General features: G+C 45.6%; 1 protein-coding gene and 1 pseudogene across 1 annotated transcript; one reads left to right on the forward strand and one right to left on the reverse strand.

Annotated features, from left to right (window-relative positions):
• Positions 1-3,947: 3,947 nt before the first annotated feature.
• On the forward strand, positions 3,948-5,417 carry LOC136503806 (uncharacterized acetyltransferase At3g50280-like). Its single transcript, XM_066498767.1, has one exon. The coding sequence runs from the start codon at positions 3,948-3,950 to the stop codon at positions 5,415-5,417; it is 1,470 nt and encodes a 489-aa protein (XP_066354864.1).
• A 9,377-nt stretch (positions 5,418-14,794) lies between these two features.
• Positions 14,795-19,461, reverse strand: LOC136505273 (putative pentatricopeptide repeat-containing protein At3g16890, mitochondrial; annotated as a pseudogene).
• Positions 19,462-20,348: the final 887 nt, after the last annotated feature.

Raw genomic sequence — 20,348 nt, forward strand, 5'->3', positions numbered from 1 at the left:
CGCATGTCCGGCACGGTACAGCAGGATGGCCGATGGGACAGGAGGCAGGACTGGGCAGGGGTTACCCGCCACTGTACTAACCACCGTGACGCCCATGCCTCACTATGCTGCCAACTCCTGCACCGAGGACAATACAGCGTAGGGAGCCACATCTGGGCTACTGTGGCCTCGGAATCAGTACCCAGGGCCAATAACTCCCCCCAAGGCCTCGACAGTTTGCTTCACGGGCTCGGCAGCCTGAGGGTCCGTGACCGCCGAAGCCCCACGATGGCTCGGCCTCGGCATCTGCAGAACCACGGCCCCCCACGACGCCGTCACGCGATGACCAGCACGTCGCCCGCCATGCCCTGCATCAAGCCGTACTGGGGCCCCACGACGCACAAGACCGAGTATGACCAGCATGTCACTTCCGCACGTCCCCTCAAGGCGCTCAACCACTCCGACAAACCACGCGACGGCACAGTACAGCGAAGTGGCAGACCAAACGTCCGTCACGTCAGCACCCTGCCATCCACGACGGGACTATGCAAGGGTTACCGGCTACTGTGCTGCCTAAACTCCTGCACCAAGGACGAATACGACGTGGGGAATCGGAACCGGGTTCCTGTGACCTCGGGACCAGCGAACCGACCGCTCCGCCCCGCTCGAGGCCCCCGACAGGCCTCGGACGAACTAACCGAGTTCCGCCTCGCCCGAGGCTCCCGGTAGGGCCTCGGGCGAACTGGCCATGCTCTGCCTCGCCCGAGGCTGGGCTCGTCCCGCAACCTCGTCGCCCCCGCCTCAAAAGTCACTCTGGCAGGCTATCGCATCCAATTAATGCGCCCAGCTGCCCCCACTACGTAAGCCACGATCGGCAGTACGCCGCGGCAGGAACAGCAGGACAACGGTCAAATCGCCTTTTTACCATCCCTTACTGACAATACAGGGTACCGTATCTTGTAGACGCACGTTCCTCACTGTTCCACCTAAATCAACTATCGACGATGGCCGCCCAGACCTCACATTGCCACCTGCTAAAGGCCTCGGCACAGCGGGCCTCAGCACAGTGGGTCTCGGCCTCAGCACGACAGGTCTCGGCGCAGCCCACTACAGCAGCCACCAGACCTCGGCACTTTACCAGGTCAACAAAAAGTACAGGAGCGCAGCATGTCGCCAGCCTTGAAGACCATACCGACTAGACATCGACGGGAACTCCCACGACGCCACGCTACTCCAGGGAGCGGAATACGTTAGCAAATAGTAGCCTTTCTCATGTACTTCTGGCTTCCTCCTTGTGGCTATAAAAGGGGTAGCCGGGGCCATTTCCGAAGGGGGGGGAGGAGGAAGGAGAGGAACACACCGATAGAACCACACACTTCCACGCTGCTTGGGAGCAACGTCCCAAGCAGTTCGCACCACCCTCGCCGAGACCTGGGGCTAGCTCCCTCTCTCACCTAGCTTGTAATCCCCTACTGCGAGCACTCCGGTGCAAGGAATACAAGATCGATCTCGCAGACTGGACGTAGGGCCTCGATTGCCTGAACCAGTATAAACCTTGTGTCTCTTTGCATCACCATCCGGGATTAGGGGCACGCAGCACAAATTCACTCGTTGGTTGAGGGACCCCGGTTCCAAAACACCGACAAGTATGTCAACTACAAAGTTGCAGATTGCACGCATTGATATCGAACTAAACTTTATAGTTGATTACTATATGAGTTAGAAAGAAAACTACTTGAACAAAGAGTCCATGTGAAACACTTTAGTAAAGGAAAAATCTGAATAAAAAATATGCAAAGTTAATCTCCAATGAATTATAGATGGCTAAACGAGTCGTCCGGCCCTAGCATGGCACTAGCACGGTTTGGCACAACACTATTAGGCACTGTACTACTCGGTACTATACCTTATCCATGCCATGCCGTGTCACCATGTTCAACTGTCGGCCCATGCATGACACTTCAACTTCTTAGTCGTGCCGTGCCAAAGCCACACCGCCGCCACCGTGTGGGGCTAGGGTCACGTCGTGTGCGCCATCATTGCCGTGTGGGAGGCAGGGGTTGTGCCGCCGCCACCACCACCGCGTACGAGGCCACGACCGCCGCCTTGCTTATGGCCGTGGTAGGGCCGCCCATGTCACCACCACCGCACATGACACCGCGCGAGGCTGGGGTTGCACCGCTGTCACCACCACACATCTGCTACTACACGCGAGGTCGGGGCTGCGCCGCCTGTGATGCTGCCGCTTTGCCTTGCGCGCGCGTTTGGGAAGCAAGAGGGAAAGAGAATAGAGGTGGAGCTAGGGTTTTGGGGAGGGAGAAGATTATATATCTTGCTTCCTATGAATCCAAGCGCTGAAATCTATCCTAAGGCCATCAAGCGACAGAAAGAGATCGAGACACATAGTGTTGTCCCAATTAGTCGTGCCATGCCAGCACTATGGGGCTGGGATGGTGGCCCAAGCATGGCCCTACCCTAGTGCGCACTAGCACTACGAGTGTCAGGCTGGACCTTGCTTTTTTGAGTTGTGCTAGTGCCGGCCCAACGGGTTGGCCTGTTTGGCTATCAACAGAAAAAAAAAACCAAATCACAATAGAGTGGCATGGGTAGAAGACTAGAAATCACTACCATACATCATCTATGATGGTTTCATATAATTGTTTGACAAGACTTGAGGCTATGATGGATGTTGGTGTTATGATAGAGTTAACCATCCATTGCTTGAGTCACAGTAGCGGCTCCAACAGACATAAGCAGCAATATGATAAAATCTAACGATATTTGAGGGCTAAAAAAGGAAGCTATTAATCCATAATAGAATGTATATGATGACCCAAAATTTAAATTTAGGATACGATCAAGGAAATTCTTGAAAGTCTTGGACATTGGTTTTATCGAGGAGTGAAGGTCACCAAAGGGAAATTAAATGTCACCTTGATTTTGCATGAACAGAAATTGTACAAGCACCAGATAAGAGTGGAAAAAGTTGGAAGATGAGAGGGAGACGACAATAGCTTTAAACTAAATAATTGATCGATGATAGCTATATGATGTTTGTGTTGATGGAGCAATGTGGTCATGATGAAGGGATGGGCAATAAATCGAATAAAGAAACAAAATTATTTGCAAAAAAAAATATTCTTATGTAAAAATAATCCATATATTTAATAAAAAGGTAGCTACCACAAATAGAGTGTAGCTTAGTTAGTTAGGTTTCCTGGTAGAACATGTGCACATAGCTTGAAAGTCTCGATTAGATGTGGATATCATATTTTTCTTAAATTCATTTTAGGATTTAATGGGATGATTTCTTTAAGTGGTAAACGACGTGTCCATCGATAGCAAGATGAATATGTTGATGTTATCAATATCCAAAATTTGTCATCTCAATTTAGAATAGAGTATGTATGCATGCATATATGTGAGCGTAGCATACATATAAGAGCCAGAAGCTATAGACCTAGTTAGTAACTGAAGGTGAAAATTAGTCTAAATTAATTGAAGTTATCTAACTAGTTAGCTATCGACTAGCTAGAGACGTTGCTAAAAAGAAGTAGTTCACTTACTATAAATCTCTGTTTGGATGAGTTAGAACTAATTTTAATTAATTTTTAGTTAGCCAACGATTAGCACTTGCTATACAGCCGCACGTGTCTTCTCCGCTCCATGAGGGCGTTTGCCTGTACCCTCCCCTATTGACCGTTGTTTCCATTGGCATCAGTGGTTCTTCGGGTCGCCGCAGATGAGGCGATGTCTGTGTGTTTTCCTTGCCGCCGCGTCCATTGCCATCAACTTTCTCGCCGCCACCTGACCACCTCTGCAACTATAAATAGGAGGAGAGCTTAGCAGCTCATGCCAGGGCATTAGCACTCGCATCAGACTGCTTAGTGCCAGTGAGCAACTAGAGCTAGCTCGCACTAGCTACAAGCTCAGACGTACGCGATCGAGCGCGCACCATGCAAGGTTCCATGGTGAATGGCACCGGCCGCCGCCGCGTCCAGGTCATCTCGCGGCGCGTGGTTCACGCCGACCCGCCGCCGGCCCCGTCGTCGGTGCCGAGGACCATCCACCTGACGCCCTGGGACCTCCGGATGCTGAGCCTCGATTACATCCAGAAGGGCGTCCTCCTGCCCAAGCCCGAGCCCGACCGCCGCGTCCAACCGGCCGAACTCGTCGACCACCTCGCGTCGGCGTTCGCCCGCGCGCTCGGCCGCTTCCACCCGTTCGCCGGCCGCCTGGCCGCTGACGAACGCGCGGATGACGGGACCGTCACCGTGTCGCTGCGGTGCACGGGCGAGGGCGCCGAGTTCGTCCACGCGGCGGCGCCCGGCGTCACGGCCGCCGACATCGCCGGCGCGCTGTACATTCCCCGCGACCTCGTGGCGTCGCTGTTCCCGCTCAACGGGCTCGCCAGCGCCGACGCCGCGTCGTCATCCGTGGACGACGGGGAGGACTCAGACTCCCGACGACGGGCCCGGGCTTCGCTGCTGGCCGCGCAGGTCACAGAGCTGGCCGACGCCGTGTTCGTCGCGGTGTCGCTCAACCACGCCGTCGGCGACGGCACCACGTTCTGGCACTTCGTCAACACGTGGTCGGACTTGAGCCGGAGCGGCGGCGGCGCTAGCGCTACGACTACGAGCGCACACCCGCTGCCGGTGCTCGAGCGCTGGTTCCTCGACACCTGCCCCGTGCCGGTGCCCCTGCCGTTCGCCAAGCTCGAGCACGCCATCCGGGGATACGATCGCGCAACGACGTTGCACGAGTGCTTCTTCCATTTCTCCGCAGAGAGCGTGAGGAAGCTCAAGGCCGCGGCGAACGCCGAGGTGCGCTCCAGCGAAGGCGCGGACGACGCGGCCATGGTCACCACCATCTCCTCCCTGCAGGCGCTGCTGGCGCACCTCTGGCGGGCGGTGTCACGAGCCCGGCGCCTAGACCCGTCGCAGGAGACTGCGTACGTGCTCCTCATCGGCTGCCGAGGCCGGGTGAAGGGCATCCCACCGGCGGGGTACGTCGGCAACGCGGTGGTGCCCTGCAAGGTGACGTCGACCGCCGGCGAGATCCAGGCGAAGGGGCTGGGCTGGACCGCGGGGCAGCTGAACCGCGCCGTGGCGTCGTTCGATGAGGCGGCCCTGGTCAGGGAGTCGGTCAAGCGCTGGGTGCGAGCGCCGCGGCTGGCGTACAACACGGACATGCTGAGCGTGGCGGCCGTCGGCACCGGGAGCTCGCCGCGGTTCGACGTGTACGGCAACGACTTCGGCTGGGGGAAGCCGCCGCTCACCGTGCGCAGCGGCCCCGGGAACAAACTGGACGGCAAGACCTCCGTCTTCGAGGGCCGTGGCGGCGGCGGCGCAGTGGCGCTGGAAGTGTGCCTCGCTCCCGACACGCTTGCGAGGCTCGTCGCCGACGCCGAGTTCATGGACGCGGTCACCGTGCCGTGACCGTGATCTCACTGTCATCTCTGGTCGGGAACTCGGGATTGAGAGGCCACGTGTTACAGGTCGTGTCATTTTGGATTTGTAAGCATTGTTCATGGAGAATAAAGGAGAAAACAAGAATCTTTTGATCGAAACGCTGAAATTAAGTGTTCAGCTAGGCCAAAGCATTTTGAGCATTGTTGTAATACTAGTTTTATCTCTGTAAAACTCATTGCACCCCGTAAAACTCATTGATTATCTTTTTTCTTTATTTATATATTAATTTGAGTTTATTTCAACATTTATAAAACTCTCACTAAGACTAACCTTACCATAACTTGCCATAGGCCTATTCCTCGGCTGTCATGCACGTGAGATGGAGCTTGCGGATCTCATCGTTCAAGGAGACAATAAAAAAGGCCGATTGCCCATGACGAACAACTCAGCCTTCATGACCATCAGCCTGCATGACCAGACACATCCCTACGTGCTGTTTGGTTCATCAATAGTACACACAAATGGAAATAAATTAGAGCCATTGGTTCTGTTCGTTTGTTTTATAATCCGTACTTTTCAGTTTGTTTTTTAGTCGAAACAGTATTTTTCTCTCACAACAAATCAGCCGGAACAATATTTCGGCTTATTTTTTCAATGAAGCGAACGGGGTTGACGTTACGACAAGACATGCGATTTGAACTAATTTCGTTTTCATTTGTGTTACCATTGAAGTAACCAAACAACGTGTTAATTCTACCCTTGCTTATATGTTGCTGCTAATATTTATCACTACTATCACAAGGTCCGGTGGCGCTTGATGCTCGCTGCCAGCCAAAGCTGCGGTCGCCACCCCTGGTGCCCTGGCTTGCTCGAGCACCGCAAAGTTGTCCTTGACGTTTTGTTTTTTTTTTAGTTTTAGATAGAAACAGAGATTCTCTCTCCTTTCTTCTAAAAAAACAACTATCGCCCTATTCGGCTGATGGTTTCTGCGGCTGATACTGTTTTATTGTGAGAGAAAAATACTATACCATAGTTGATAGACAGTTCAAGCGAACAAGAGCTATGAGGATATGAGGTTTGAGAATGACTGTTTGCTTTGTACCTGACTTTTTAAAGGAAATCATATGATATTATAAGATCAGAATGGCGTAGCGGAAGCGAGGTGGGCCCATAATGCATAGGTCCCAAGGTTGAAATCCGTTCGGCTTGCTGAAACTTGGCTGAAAGTGGCTGAAAAACACTGTTCTGGCTGAAATGTTGTGAGAGAAAAACACAGTTCCGGCTGAAAAAAGAAGCCGAACAAGCCAGATATGGTTGAAGGTTTTCTGTGTCTTTTTTGGATTTTTACTTTTTTTTTGCTGAATTTTTCATTTGCTGTTTTTTCACTGAATTTTTTATTTTGCTGGCGTAGCTGATAGTTTTCTGTGTCTTTTTTGGATTTTTACTTTTTTTTGCTGAATTTTCCATATGCTGTTTTTTCACTGAATTTTTTTTATTTTGCTGTGGTAGCAATACCGCCATATACGTACCAATAAGCCAATGTGTCCAGGTTAATCCAATGCTCAGAAAAGAGTGGGGACTATTATCTGTTTTCGCTTGTGTACAGATAATCTAATTGTTAGCGAGTACCTTTTGGAGAATCAAATCAAATTTAAAAATGAGCAACAACCGCTTTGTTGTTCCAAGAAACTTTTGTATTGGATGCTCTTTCTGCAACCAGAACTTTTTGGGAACAGCACGTCATCTTCAATTGAAGCTGCTAGTTTGGGACCCAACATATCAACTACTGCCGTGTGACAATCAAGAAAAAACCTGCCGAGTGTGGTGTTGCATTTCCAAAAAAAGAAATAATAAAAAAAGATAACAATGTTGAATCAGCCTTAGCTTTCAACCATTATGATGTGACAATTGTTGACATGGCCACAACACATTGGCATTTTTTTTTTCTCCCGCCGAGAGATGCGTCGTGCGTGCAGTGAGCCAATGACAGGTCCACCATTCGCTAAATCTGCGGCGTTAGACTTGGAGACAAGTGCCGTGGGTGCTGCTAAGGAAACATCTGCCAAGGCCATAGTGACATCCGAATGATTTTGTTCTGTGCGGTTGTTGATTTGATCCTTGCTTGATTTGTGTTTTTTCCAATCCGGTTGCTTTTTCTGACTAATACTAACGAATAAATTGACATAATTGTGTTATGTACTCCTGCCCTTAATTGCTGGTATCCTCGATCTTCGATTGTGACTAAAAAGATTTCATGAAGCTGGTCTCCGAACCTGCTTGTTGCTTCCCTTCCCTGCACATACCGGGCGTGGATCGACACCACTTGCTCTGTTCGTCTTGGAAGTGAGGAGCACACTAAATATTCAAATTCTGTTACTACAAGATAACCTTCAAATTCATTTTAAACATGAAACTAATTAGCAATTCTAAATCAAACTAAAGGCATGTTTGGTAGAGCTCTATCTTATTTTGATTCTATATGAAAGCTGATTCTCTGAGAGAAGTGATTATGTGCCTGAAAGCTCTTTAATTCTTTAGCATAAACTCTCAAAATTATGATGGAGAATCACTTCACAAAATTAGGAGAAAACTACTTTTTTTAGCTCCTAGCCTCTTAGTTCATTTCAAAGAACCACTTCACGAAATCAGTAGAGAATTACTTCTCTCTGAAAAACAGTTTGGCACAGCTCTTGCTAGATTCAACATAATCAGTTTTGGGAGCTCTACCAAACAGGGCAAAAACTCAAACTTCCTAGTGCCTGTCAATTATTACGGTTAGAAGTCCAAATATTTACGGTCAGAGATAATTGGAGCTGTAACCAAATTCTAGAGACAAAGATAGGATACTAGAGATAGTAGGCCTAGTTCAACTTGTCTTATACTCAAGTCTCTCCCATTTGTACCCATATATTCCATATGGGGGTCAATTCAATTAACAACATATTGTTAAGATTTTCACAATATCCACCATTTTTTCATAATTATATTTTTTTTATCCATATCACACATGGATTTCATAATTAGCAGTTGGTTGCATGACAAACATTGGACAAAATAGAACTATTTAAAGAAATATTTTCTGCTACACGGATTTTATCTTGGCAGAAAAAAGCTTCAAATATAACTTATGGTATAGGTCATCAAAAGTAACACATCCCCATGAAATAACTGGGTACGTCATCCGGGATCTGAAACCTGGTTGTCTAGTTCGGGATATCTAACATTCTTACACACTTAAAGTAGTGGAGCATTCAATTGCCACCTCTAGAAAGAATTCTACAATTTTGTACACCTGTCTAGCATGGTAGGGGCATGTGATGCCCCTTCTGCTCCCCCTTACCCTTCACCTTGGCTCCTTCTTCCTTTGGTTCCTGCTGCTTAGACCGCACTGGATGCAATGGCACGGTGTGTGGAATGGCAAGCTCTTCGACTTGAGAACACTCCTGTCCTGGATGATCAATGTGTCACGGGGCATATTAACTAATTCTTCACATGTCCGTGGCAAAGCCTGACTCACATATGATCAAGGTATCACGGGGGTTGTTCTTCATGTCCGTGTCATAGACTCGGAGGTGCCACTGTCTACGGTGCATCATTCTTGGAGGAAGTCAATGGTGATCCTTAGCCTCCTCGCGATGCTCTATATAGTGTTTGATCATCCGATTTGCCACTTTCATCAAGACCTGGATGGCCATTGCTAGCATGGGAGTTTTTCTTGGTTTTGGATCATCCATACCAAACTTCTTCAACATGTCTTTCAAAATTACTTGGCTTGGCATACACATGTTCCTTCTCCAAGTTGCCTCGTTTGAAGTCCAAGAAAGAAACTCAATTATTTTTTAATCATAGACATTTCAAACTCTCTTGACATGATGTTTTCAATTCTTCACAAAACTCTTGATTTGTTGAACTAAATATGATATCATCCACATATATCAGACATACAAACAAATCTCTGCCAATCTTCTTAGTGAATATAGTGGTATCAACTTTACCCATTTTGAAACCTTTGGAGAGCAAGAAATCTCTAAGTCTTCCATACCATATTTTAAGGATCTATTTGGCTAGAGCAAGAAATCTCTAAGCCGCAGTCTATAATAGTTGGGTGATCTCTAATAAGCTCATTAAGAGACCAGGGAGTACAACATATATGCTCCGCCCACGGGGTAAGCTACTAGAAGCTAGGTACTTGTTTGACTTTTGAGTAAAACCTGTTCGCACAAAAGTTGCAATTGAAGACGTAGTCCATCAACCGAGCTACCACAAGTCTAGTAATCTTTCGAAAACTCGGCAAAAAGAACCACCATCTCATACTCATTCTGGATTTTATTTACCAAAGTTATTGAGAATAAACAAGAATAATCAAACCACCTATGAAGTTGCAATCATTATTAAATAACATAGTATCTCCATTCGACTCCGAACGAAAAAGACATGATTTTTTTAGGTGAGAAGGTGGGAACTTGTCAGGTCAATCCATGTGGCAATAGAGCTATCACGTCAATGTGAGTGATGTGACAAGCTTACTACTCCATCCATCCCAAAATAAATACTCCCTCTGTCCCATATTATCTGTCGTTTCCGGTTTTCGTGCCACAAGTTTGATTCGATTTGTAGAAAATACGTACAACATTTGTATCTCTAAATAAATTTATTAAAAAACTAGATTCAAAGATCTTTCCAATGATACTAATTATGTACCATAAATATTAATATTTTTGTAATATATATTTTTATTAAAGTTGTTTCTCGAAAAGCGAAAGCGACAGATATTTTGGGACGGAGGGAGTATCATTCTCATTTTCCAAGAAGTCAAACACTTTTAACTTTGATCAAATATATATATAAAATATTAATATTTATAATACATAATTAGTATCATTAGATAGATTTTTTAATATACTTTCATAATAAACTTATTTGAAGATATAAATATTGCACGTATTTTCTACAAACCTAGTCAAAGTTGAGAAATTTTGATCTGCACGTATCCCATAAACAGAGGGAGTATGTCGAATATGCACTAATAAATTTCTCCTGCGCACTCTAGTATGACACAAATTATCACGCTAATGTATGACTACTACTGTTAGGCCACAAGGCCTAGCCAAACAAAACCACGAGTTCCTCAAAGGAAATAGAAAGAGTCTCGCCCGTAGCGCATCTTTTTCTTCAGATTTGAGTTGCCTATTTTCGAGGAAGCACTCACATGTTGATTGCAGCTGCTGTACAACAAGGCTCACACGTTGATAATCATATTTGGAATGCGGCTCAACCTGATTGCTCTCATTCGTGAACTCGTGGTCCGCCCGCACTAATAAGGACTGCACACAGAGATGTTGAAATTTGGAAATCAGGTTCAGGTCCTTGGTGATTGATCTATCAATCTCAATATATTGTTTGCACCAAGCAGTAGTTGGCTTCATCAATCGATGTAGTGCTATCAAAATCTTTATGGATTGGTCAAAAGTTTGTATCTGTTGTATAGTGCTATCAAAATCTTTGGATGCGAAATGCTGAAATCAAGTGTCCAACTACAGCAAAGCATTTTGACCATTGCTCTAATATTCTCTTACCTTTACTTCGTATCACAATGACCATGGCACAGACGTTGTTTTGTGCCTGAGGAGGGCATGGGCATCATACTTAACTAAGATGATATACTTCAAGACAACAAGATCAAAGTGGCGCAGCGGAAGCGTGGTGGGCCCATAACCCACAGGTACCAGGATCGAAACCTGGCTTTGATAGATTTAATTATTTTGCTATATTTGCTGTTCTAGCGCTTTTGCGTATAGAGTTGAATGCTTTTTTTTTACTTTGGTATTTTAGTGTTCTAGCAAGGCTTTGACAGATTTGAATGTTTTTTTTTCTTACTTTGGTTTTTTTACTGCTCTAGCAATACCATATGTACCAATATACCTATGTGTCCTGACCGATTAATCCAATGCTAAGAAAGAGTGTTATTTTTTTTTACCTTTTTTCCCTGTTTTAGCAATACCGTATGTACCAATATACCAATGTGTCCTGACCGATTAATCCAATGCTCAGAAAGAGTGGGGATTATTATGTGGTTTACACTTGTGTTGTTCACATATAGTCTAATTATTAGTGAGTACTCCGTACCTTCTTTTGCTGTTCTAGCAATACCATATCTACCAATATACTTATGTGTCCTGACCAATTAACCCAATGCTCAGAAAGAACCGGAATTACAATGTGTTTTTTCACTCAGTTCACGTCTAGTCTAATTATTAGTGAGTACCTTTTGGAGAACCACATCAACTTTAAAAATGTGCAACAACTGCTTTGTTAATTGTTCCAAGTAACTTTTCTATTGGATGATCTTTCTGCAACGATGACATTTCACCGCTCTTCTATCTCCTCCGAAGCCAGAAACGAATATTTTATTGGGTGCGGTATCCACTAGCAAATTTTACAAGAAGCAAAGTATCCTCTAGCAAATCTCATTATTTTTAGTGTCCACCAACAAAGGGATGCCATTTTCAAGGTCCTGTGACAAATTTTGTACATAATAAATAGTGGGCGGGCACGTGCAGTGTGGTCAACAGATCTTTAGCATAGATAAAAGAAATATCCGTATTCAAAGACTATTGGGTCGCGCCCTCTGTATTTCATAAGATATGGACTCATGACCACTCTTATATGAGTTAGGACAACTCACATCTAGCAATGATACGAAATCTGATTCATATATGTATTATTATTAGGTTCCTTTGCAAACATGTCTCTGCATTGCAATAGAATTTACATTGCATCGTCTGTTCTTATACATAACTCTGTGTGATTGTTGGACGAGTGAGCCGTGAGTTCGGGTCACAAATAGGACAATAAACCAATGAGGACTCTCTAATTCGTCACATACTCTTGATTATGTATTAGAACAATAAACAATAGATTATGTATTAGGGCCGATCAGCCACCAGGCCCCACGTGGCTGGGCCCCAGACGACCCTGCCCCTGCTGGCTGCTGCAAGGTTTTTGGATTGAGGGATTTTAGAATTTTGGTCTGGTGATGGATGGGAGAGCAGATAAACGGTTATGGGTGGGGGAGGAGATAAAGCTAGAGATGTGATTGGCTCAAACAGCGGCACTGCCACCACAATTAGGTAGACATATTCAATTCCACTAAGCAAGAAGCGCTATAAGAAACTAGGTATTGCCAAATTTATGCTTGATTATTTGATTTGATTACTTATAGTCAAAATTTTATAGTACAAGTTCGCCTTAGGTTATTTCTCAGGCTGGATTCACCACTGGATATCGTTCATTCGTGGTGCACCCGCACTAAAAAAAAGTGATTAGAGAGAGATTAGGCTATAGAAAAGTCAGCTCCTTAATGATTGATTAATCAATCTAGTATTGTTAGCCAACCCTACAACTAGTTTGCAGCATGCATTAGGTGACTCAGTGCTTAGTTTGACCAATCTAATCCCGTATGAACACGATGCTAATATCCTAAACGCAATGTGAGGCACTAGCAGTTACCAATTAGGCCAACGGACATCCAAATTTAACTCTCCTCCGATCCATCTGTGTAAATTTGGAAGCCCCTCATACTCGGCTCTTGTCAACTACTCAACTCATCTCAAGCCAAGCACAAACAGCTAGGCTCCACTTGTCCCTTCCCCCAAAATTCTTCACCTCAATGGTACTCATAAGAAGATGGATGGCATTAGGGCCAGTTTCCTTTGGCAGGGAGCAGAAAGGAAATTCAAATATCATATGGCCAAGTGGGAAATGGTTAGTAGACCTAAGGATTTGGGGGGTGTGGGTATTATAAATACCAGAGTAATGAATGACTGCCTACTTGTTAAATGGACCTGGAAAATTCTTCAGGAACCTAATGAGTTGTGGTTCAGACTACTTAGGGCCAAATATCTAGATGGTTGCACCTTTTTTTCTGCTCAGAGTAAAAATAGCTCCCAATTTTGGAAAGGTCTTCATAAAGTTAAGCATTTATTCAAATGGGGCGCTCTTTTCTCTCTGAGGAATGGACTAAATTGTAGATTTTGGCAGGATTGGTGGATTCTAAATGTCCCTTTGAAAATAGCTTATGAGGATTTGTTCAAGTTGGTTAGAGATCCAGATATTATATTTACTGACTGTTGGGTTGACAATGACTGGTTTGTTGATTTCAAAAGATCCTTATCCATGGTAGAATTTGAAAGATGGTTCAATCTCAAGGGTGATTTGAGTAATGTCTCTTTGGAGCAAGATAGTACTGATATCATTAGATAGGGTTTAGAAAAGAAAGGTCATTTTACTACCAAATCCCTTTATAGGTTCATGATTAGTGGGGGAATGCCTAGCAGGGTTGCTGGCCATATTTGGAAGTGTAAAGTTCCTCTGAAAATTAAATTTTTTTCTCTGGCAAATTTTTAACAACAAACTTCAGTGTGCTGCTAGCTTGGTGAAAAGGGGTTGGAAAGGGGATATTGACTGCTGCCTAGGGGATGGCAGAGAGTCAGTTGATCACATTTTCTTTGGATGTTGTTTTGCTAAAATGGTGTGGGGCTTCATGAAGGAGATCTTCTGCTGGAACACTCATCCGCATTCTGTGAAAGATCTCTCTGAAACTTGGCTGCTGGGCAAGGGGCCTCTGCCAATCAGATTAACACTGTTTGTATTTGCAGGTTTTGCCTGGGCTCTGTGGAATAACAGGAACAAGATGTCCATTGAGCACAAGTTTCCAAAGAGTCCTTCTGACATCATGTATATCGCGCTATCCTTCATGCAGAAGTGGAGTATCTTGCTCAAGGATGAGGATCGTCAGCGCATCACGCAAATTAAGGATGAGGTCCTACGCTAGATGAGGAGTTTCAAGCCTATGGCGATGGTGTCCACCGACATATATGAGATTTAGTGGATGTTTTAGGCTTTTTACAGTCTTTTGTGCTTATTTGAAACTGGATTTCCCTGTCTGTGTCGAACCACTGCTTTCCTAAAAGCTGAGGCTTGCCTCTTTTTTTTTTAAAAAAATGTAGAGAGAAGCAGCTAGCGATCATGGCATCCGGCGCTGCGCTGAAGACGGCCGCTGCAGCTCACAAAAATCCGGCATGAATGGCGGAGCGCTGTTGTTCTCGAAATGAGACAATCTCCAAACGTGCAATTGTATCATGGCATGAAATTCCTGGCCCCACCTAAGTGCAATTAAAAATAAAGAATACGTAGTAGTAATGCGGATAACTACATGACAAGTAGTGAAAACAAAATCCTTTACTTTCCAACAATTCTACTGCTATTACTACTACTAAACAAAAAATAATAATAACCTTCAAATTTGTTTTCAAAATTTCCAACAACTCTACTACTACTACTAAACCAAAAAAGAACTTCGAATTTGCCTGCGCGTGCAGTTTTAGTGCCTTCCGACTGCACATTTCTTTTTTTTGGGAAAAGATATCCCACCACTTTCCTTTTTCGGCAAATATGGTACTTGGTTGCGGAGCGAGAGGATTTTCAAGCGCCCCATAGTTTTGCCGTCAAAATTGGGACAAGATCTGAAATAAAGAACTAGTTTGCAGCATGCATTAGGTGACTCAGTGCTCAGTTTGATGATCAATCTAATCCCATATGAACGCCATGTTAATATCCTAATCGCGATGTGAGGCACGAGCATTTAGTGCAACCGACATCCAAATTAAATCTCCTCCGATCCATCCGTGAAAATTTGCAAGCCCCTCATCATCGGCTCTTCTCAACCCATCGCGAGCCAAGCACAAGCAGCTAGGATCCACCTGTCCCTTGCCCCCAAATTCTTCACTTCGTTGAGAGCAGCGCTAGCGATCATGGCTCCCGCGCCGCGCTGAAGACGACCGCGGCGGCTCTCATGCTGCTGGTCCTCCTCGCCGGATCCCTGGCAGCGTTGGACATCGGCGGCAAGATAAGCAGCGGTGGCGTGACGGCAGTCGACTCGACGGTGGAAGCTGACACTGCAGAATTCTGGGATGCACCGACGTGCAGCAGTGCACTGACTGTCAAGAAGGATGCAGCGAATGCGAGCGGCTCCCCGCCGTCTGCGAATCCTTCTGCCGCGGCAATTGCCCTTCGTAAATGCCTTTTAGTGCCTGCCATCAGTCGATCTGAATTGCTGCGTGCTGGCACTTGACACATGCAGCATGCTTGATTCGCTGTTTCTCAGGTAAGGGTTGTAGACTGTTGCTGTTAAGCTCCTGTATAATGGTTACTTCTTCGAACTAGTAATAAATTGCTGTAAGAACCGTTCATCTACGCCTGCCTTTCATAAACCCCTGAGATTGATTGTGCTTTCTGTTGCTGGTCTGTGGAGAATATTCACCAAATAAATGGCTACATGTACAACTGTATCTCGCGGTATAGCATCCGGAGACGCAACTCGCAAAAATCCGTCATGAATGGCGCGCTGTTGTTCTAGAAATGGGGCCAATCTCCAAACGTGCAATTGTATCATGGATGGCATGAAATTCCTGGCCCCACCTAAGTGCAATTAAAAATAAAGAATACGTAGTAGTAATGCGGATAACTACATGACAAGTAGTGAAAACAAAATCCTTTACTTTCCAACAATTCTACTGCTATTACTACTACTAAACAAAAAATAATAATAACCTTCAAATTTGTTTTTTTAAAAATAAACTAAGGGTAATATTATTATATATTTATCTATATATCGCACAAGGGTTTCATAAACAGGAATCGGTTCCCATGCATGAGACTAAACAGAGCAACTTTTGAAAAAAACATATATTTTCCTATGCATTTATCGATGCTACACTTTTATATTGTCAGAAAAGGCTTTAGATAGAACGTGTCTTGTTTATCTTGAATAACCGTCGTGCATATCTATCCCAACACCAAAAATGTTTACCATGTTTATTATACTAGCTTGTCAATGGCTTGTCCTGCCTTGCCACGAATGAGCAGCTGTTTGCAAGTCCCTCCCGTTTTCCTTCTGCATGATGCTCGCTATTTGGCCTGAGTGTGCCAATCCTTTTAGACGTTGCCTGCCCTGTAAAAACAAGACGACAAATGATGAGAGATGAAGGAAAAAAAATCAGTGGGAAGTTCCAGAACGTTGCAAGGGTGATTCCCCACAGCAAGAAATGACGACTGCAGACTGCTGGTGATTGAGTGGTTATTTAACTTAGCAAACACTATCAGACTATGTGACAAACTTTCGAAGGTAGTGCAATGATCAACCAGACTCAGAGCTGGTGGCCAACCATCAAGGCCAAGGAAGACGGAAAAAAAAAACCCTAAGGACTGGCTATCCTTGGCTGCATCGACTGAGTTCTTAAAGAACAAATTTGCAGGGTAGAAATATCTACCCTACCCTACAGGGTTCATAGAAATGTATCGTGTAGTATTACTGCATCGTGATTCATGTATATCCACAAGATGACAGTTTCCTGAAAAAAATCTCCTGTTATTTTTATTTCCTCATTATCAACTATCAAGCGTGAATAAGACAAAAAATGTAGGGCATAAGTATTTCTCAAATTTTTCCAGCAAGCAGTCACATGCTAAAAGAATCAATGGAGTTGCATAAATCCTGTCACTTTATGTAGACAAATTTTAACATAATAGGTAACAGGTGCTAAAGAAACATACCAAATTGTTCTGAATAGGCTTTCAGAGGGAAAAGCACAAAGCATAGTATCCTTGAAATGCTGTCTGTCCCACTGCCCAATTCTTCAAGGCACTGAGAAGGCCCAATTCTTCAAGGCACTGAGAAGGCCCAATTCTTGATCAACATTTTCTGAGAATGCAATCACTGTCACCACTATTTTGGATGGAGCAATAGGGAAACTAAGGGTGGGGATAATAAGCATGAGTACATGACTGAAATAGATCACATGAAGTAATGGTAGACATTAAGTTGTACAATACCTTAGCATAGATGAGGATATCGATCTGTTTATCGAAGGAGGGCAGCATTCATGTAAAAAAAAAATCCTGTAACTGATGAATCATAAGTCATGTTTTGACAGTCTGAACCAAATTATCTGACCCTGCCCATAAATAAGCACTGGAACCTAAGTGAACATTTCTTCTGTGGAGCTTATTCATGAACATTCCTGCCTTACTGAAATGGCCATTTTAGTAAGTGCACCAACAATTGGCCAATATGTATGTTGATTAGAAGCAATGCCGGGACTGGATTCCATTGAAAGTAGAATTTCTTTAGCTTCATCAACTCTTCTTTCATCACATAGAGCTTTTATCAGGGCATTGTATGTGTAACTGTCTGGAGATACACCATATCTTGACATGGCATTAAAAAGCTTTTGAGCTTTCTCTATTTTTCTCATCCTGCAAAAACTTAAAATAGGCGCATTGAAGTAATATGCGTCAGGTGTAATACCATCCATTTTCATCTTATTAAGAACTTCAATGGCCTTGTTAACATGCCCTGCTGAACAAAATCCATGTATTAGAACATTGTAAGTCTGGACATTCGGCCTAACACCCCACTCAGACATCTCACTGAAGCAAGTAAAGGCATCATCTAGCTGATGGGTACGACATAGCCCATCAATAAGGGAGGTAAAGGTAATGACATCTGGAATGAAACCATGTTCCATGAGCATCTTAAGAACTGCCTTCGCATCATGTACATTGCCTAGTTTTAAATATCCATTTATCAGTGTGTTAAAAGTCACGAGATTAGGAGAGAAACCTGACTCTTGCATAACTTTGACGGTCTCCAGTGCTCTTTCCACCTCACCTGCCTTGGCAAGGCAATCTATCACCATGTTGTAGGATGCCACGCTAGACAAAAGGCCATCTGAAACCATCTGACTTAAATACTTATTTGCCTTTGAGATATCCTTGCACCTCAGCAAGGATTTGATAATCATAATGTACATATCAAATCCCAGATTCCCCCCTTTCTTGATGAAATCATCTACCAGCTCACACAGATCACTGGACTCCAAGAATTTCACAGCGCAAGGGATCACAATACTGAATGTTGTGCTGTCAAGGAGATATCCCCTTTTGCTCATGTTCTTCACAAGCTCAACTGCCTCTTTGGCCATGTCATTCTTCGAGAGGCGATACAGCAAAGTATGATATGTGCTTGAATGCAGAGTAGGATCGCTCTCAATCCACTCACTCAGCATCCTGCATGCCCTTTCTTTTACCAGGCAACGAAATGCACCATGGACCAGAGTCCTGTAAGTAGCCTCAGTCGCCACCACACCCTTCTCCTTCATCCTCCCCAACAAACCAACAGCTTCTTCCACTCTGCCAGCATTGCAGAACCCATCGACAAGCATCGTGTACGTGAAAACATTCGGCCTGATCCCCCCCACCCTCCATCTGCTTCACCAGCCTCAGCGCCTCATCCACAATCCCACGCTGGCAGACTCCGTACACGAGCGTGTTGTACGTGAAGCAGTCCGGCTGGCACCCGTCTGCAGGCATCTGCTGGAACCTGAGGTACGCGGCGTCCACTGCGCCTGCCCGCACCGAGGCCGCGATCACAGCGTTGTAGACCGCCGTGCCGGGGCGCAGCCCGAGGCGCGGCATTTGCACGAACACCTCGTGCGCGTAGTGCGCCAGCCCGAGCCTGCCCCAGCTCTCCACCAGCGCGCACAGCAGCTCCTCCGAGACCTCGCAGCCGCACCCGCGCACGTCGGCGACCAGTGCCGCGGAGAGCACCACGGGCCCGCGCCGCCACAGCGCGTCCCTGAGCGCGCGCCGCACGGACCGGTCCCGCGCGAAGCGCTGGCCGAACCGCGACGCCCAGACGTAGAGCCGCACGCAGAGGAGCGGCTCGGCGGCGGCGCGCTGCAGCGCGCGGACCACGAAGCGCGGGCCCAGCTGCCGGAGTGGCGCGGCGAACTCCGAGTTGATCCGCGCGAACCAGTCCCGCTCGGCCAGGAGCGACACCGCGCGGGCTGGGTCGGCGGCCTTAGCGGCGGATTGCGCCGCATCCTGGCCGGATTTGGTGGAAAGGGGTGATCTCTGGCGGATTTGGGCGGGGGTATTGGTGGGTTTGGGCAGCCGCGGGAGGAGATCGCGGAGCAGCCTCCTGCTTCTCATCTGTCTTCCATTTGGGATGTGGCCGTGTCCGTGTGGGAGTGAAAATACGGTTTTTTTTTTCTTTTTGTTCTTCGGCTCTGGCTTGTCTCCTGGGATTGACAGAAGTCAAGCTGCCAAATTCAAAATTTCATTTTCATCGTCATCTCCCTCACACCGTAAAAGAGCTGAGTTTTTTTTCTTTCATATCTTTACACCATGTCACATGAGTCTTACATCGTTCAAGATCTTAATCTCCCTCATAAATAACCATTAGATCTAGACATCGTGTTATACGAGTCTTCCGTTGATCGAGATCTTACATCATATAATGCATCTAAAAAAAACTTCTCAACTCCCACGTGTCATCACTTAGCCCCACGCCAACCAAACTCAAGTCTGGAGCGGGACCTGTTTGCCTCGGATGCCATATACCGGTAAATATAGGCCTCGATTAGATTGCAAATTTTTTGCAATCTGGACATTGTAGCACGTTTTGTTTGTATTTGACAACCTTTGTCCGATCATGGACTATCTAGACTCAAAAGATTCGTCTCGTGATTTACAATGCAATTAGTTATTTTTTTTTCTACATTTAATGCTCCATGCATACGTCCAAAAATTGATGTGATGGAGAGAGTGAAAAAACTTAGAATTTGGAGATGATCTAAACAAGGGCATAGTACTTTTTCCATATCCGAAGCATGATCGTTTTGCACATGGACTCTTGCACGTACGTGAGGAGTACACATACGTGCCGAACTCAGACTTCAATTTCCATGCTCGCGTTGATAGGCAAGTTCCTGGGTAGAGTTCACGGTGTGCTTGGACCGGTCGGCATGCTAAATTTGAGTGCCAAGACCTGAACTTTGACGTGTTGTGCACGACCCGTCCATACACCACGCGCAGACTTGTGTACTGATTAGGGAT

This window comes from Miscanthus floridulus, chromosome 14 (assembly GCF_019320115.1).
Source record: "Miscanthus floridulus cultivar M001 chromosome 14, ASM1932011v1, whole genome shotgun sequence".
NCBI classification, from domain to species: domain Eukaryota; kingdom Viridiplantae; phylum Streptophyta; class Magnoliopsida; order Poales; family Poaceae; genus Miscanthus; species Miscanthus floridulus.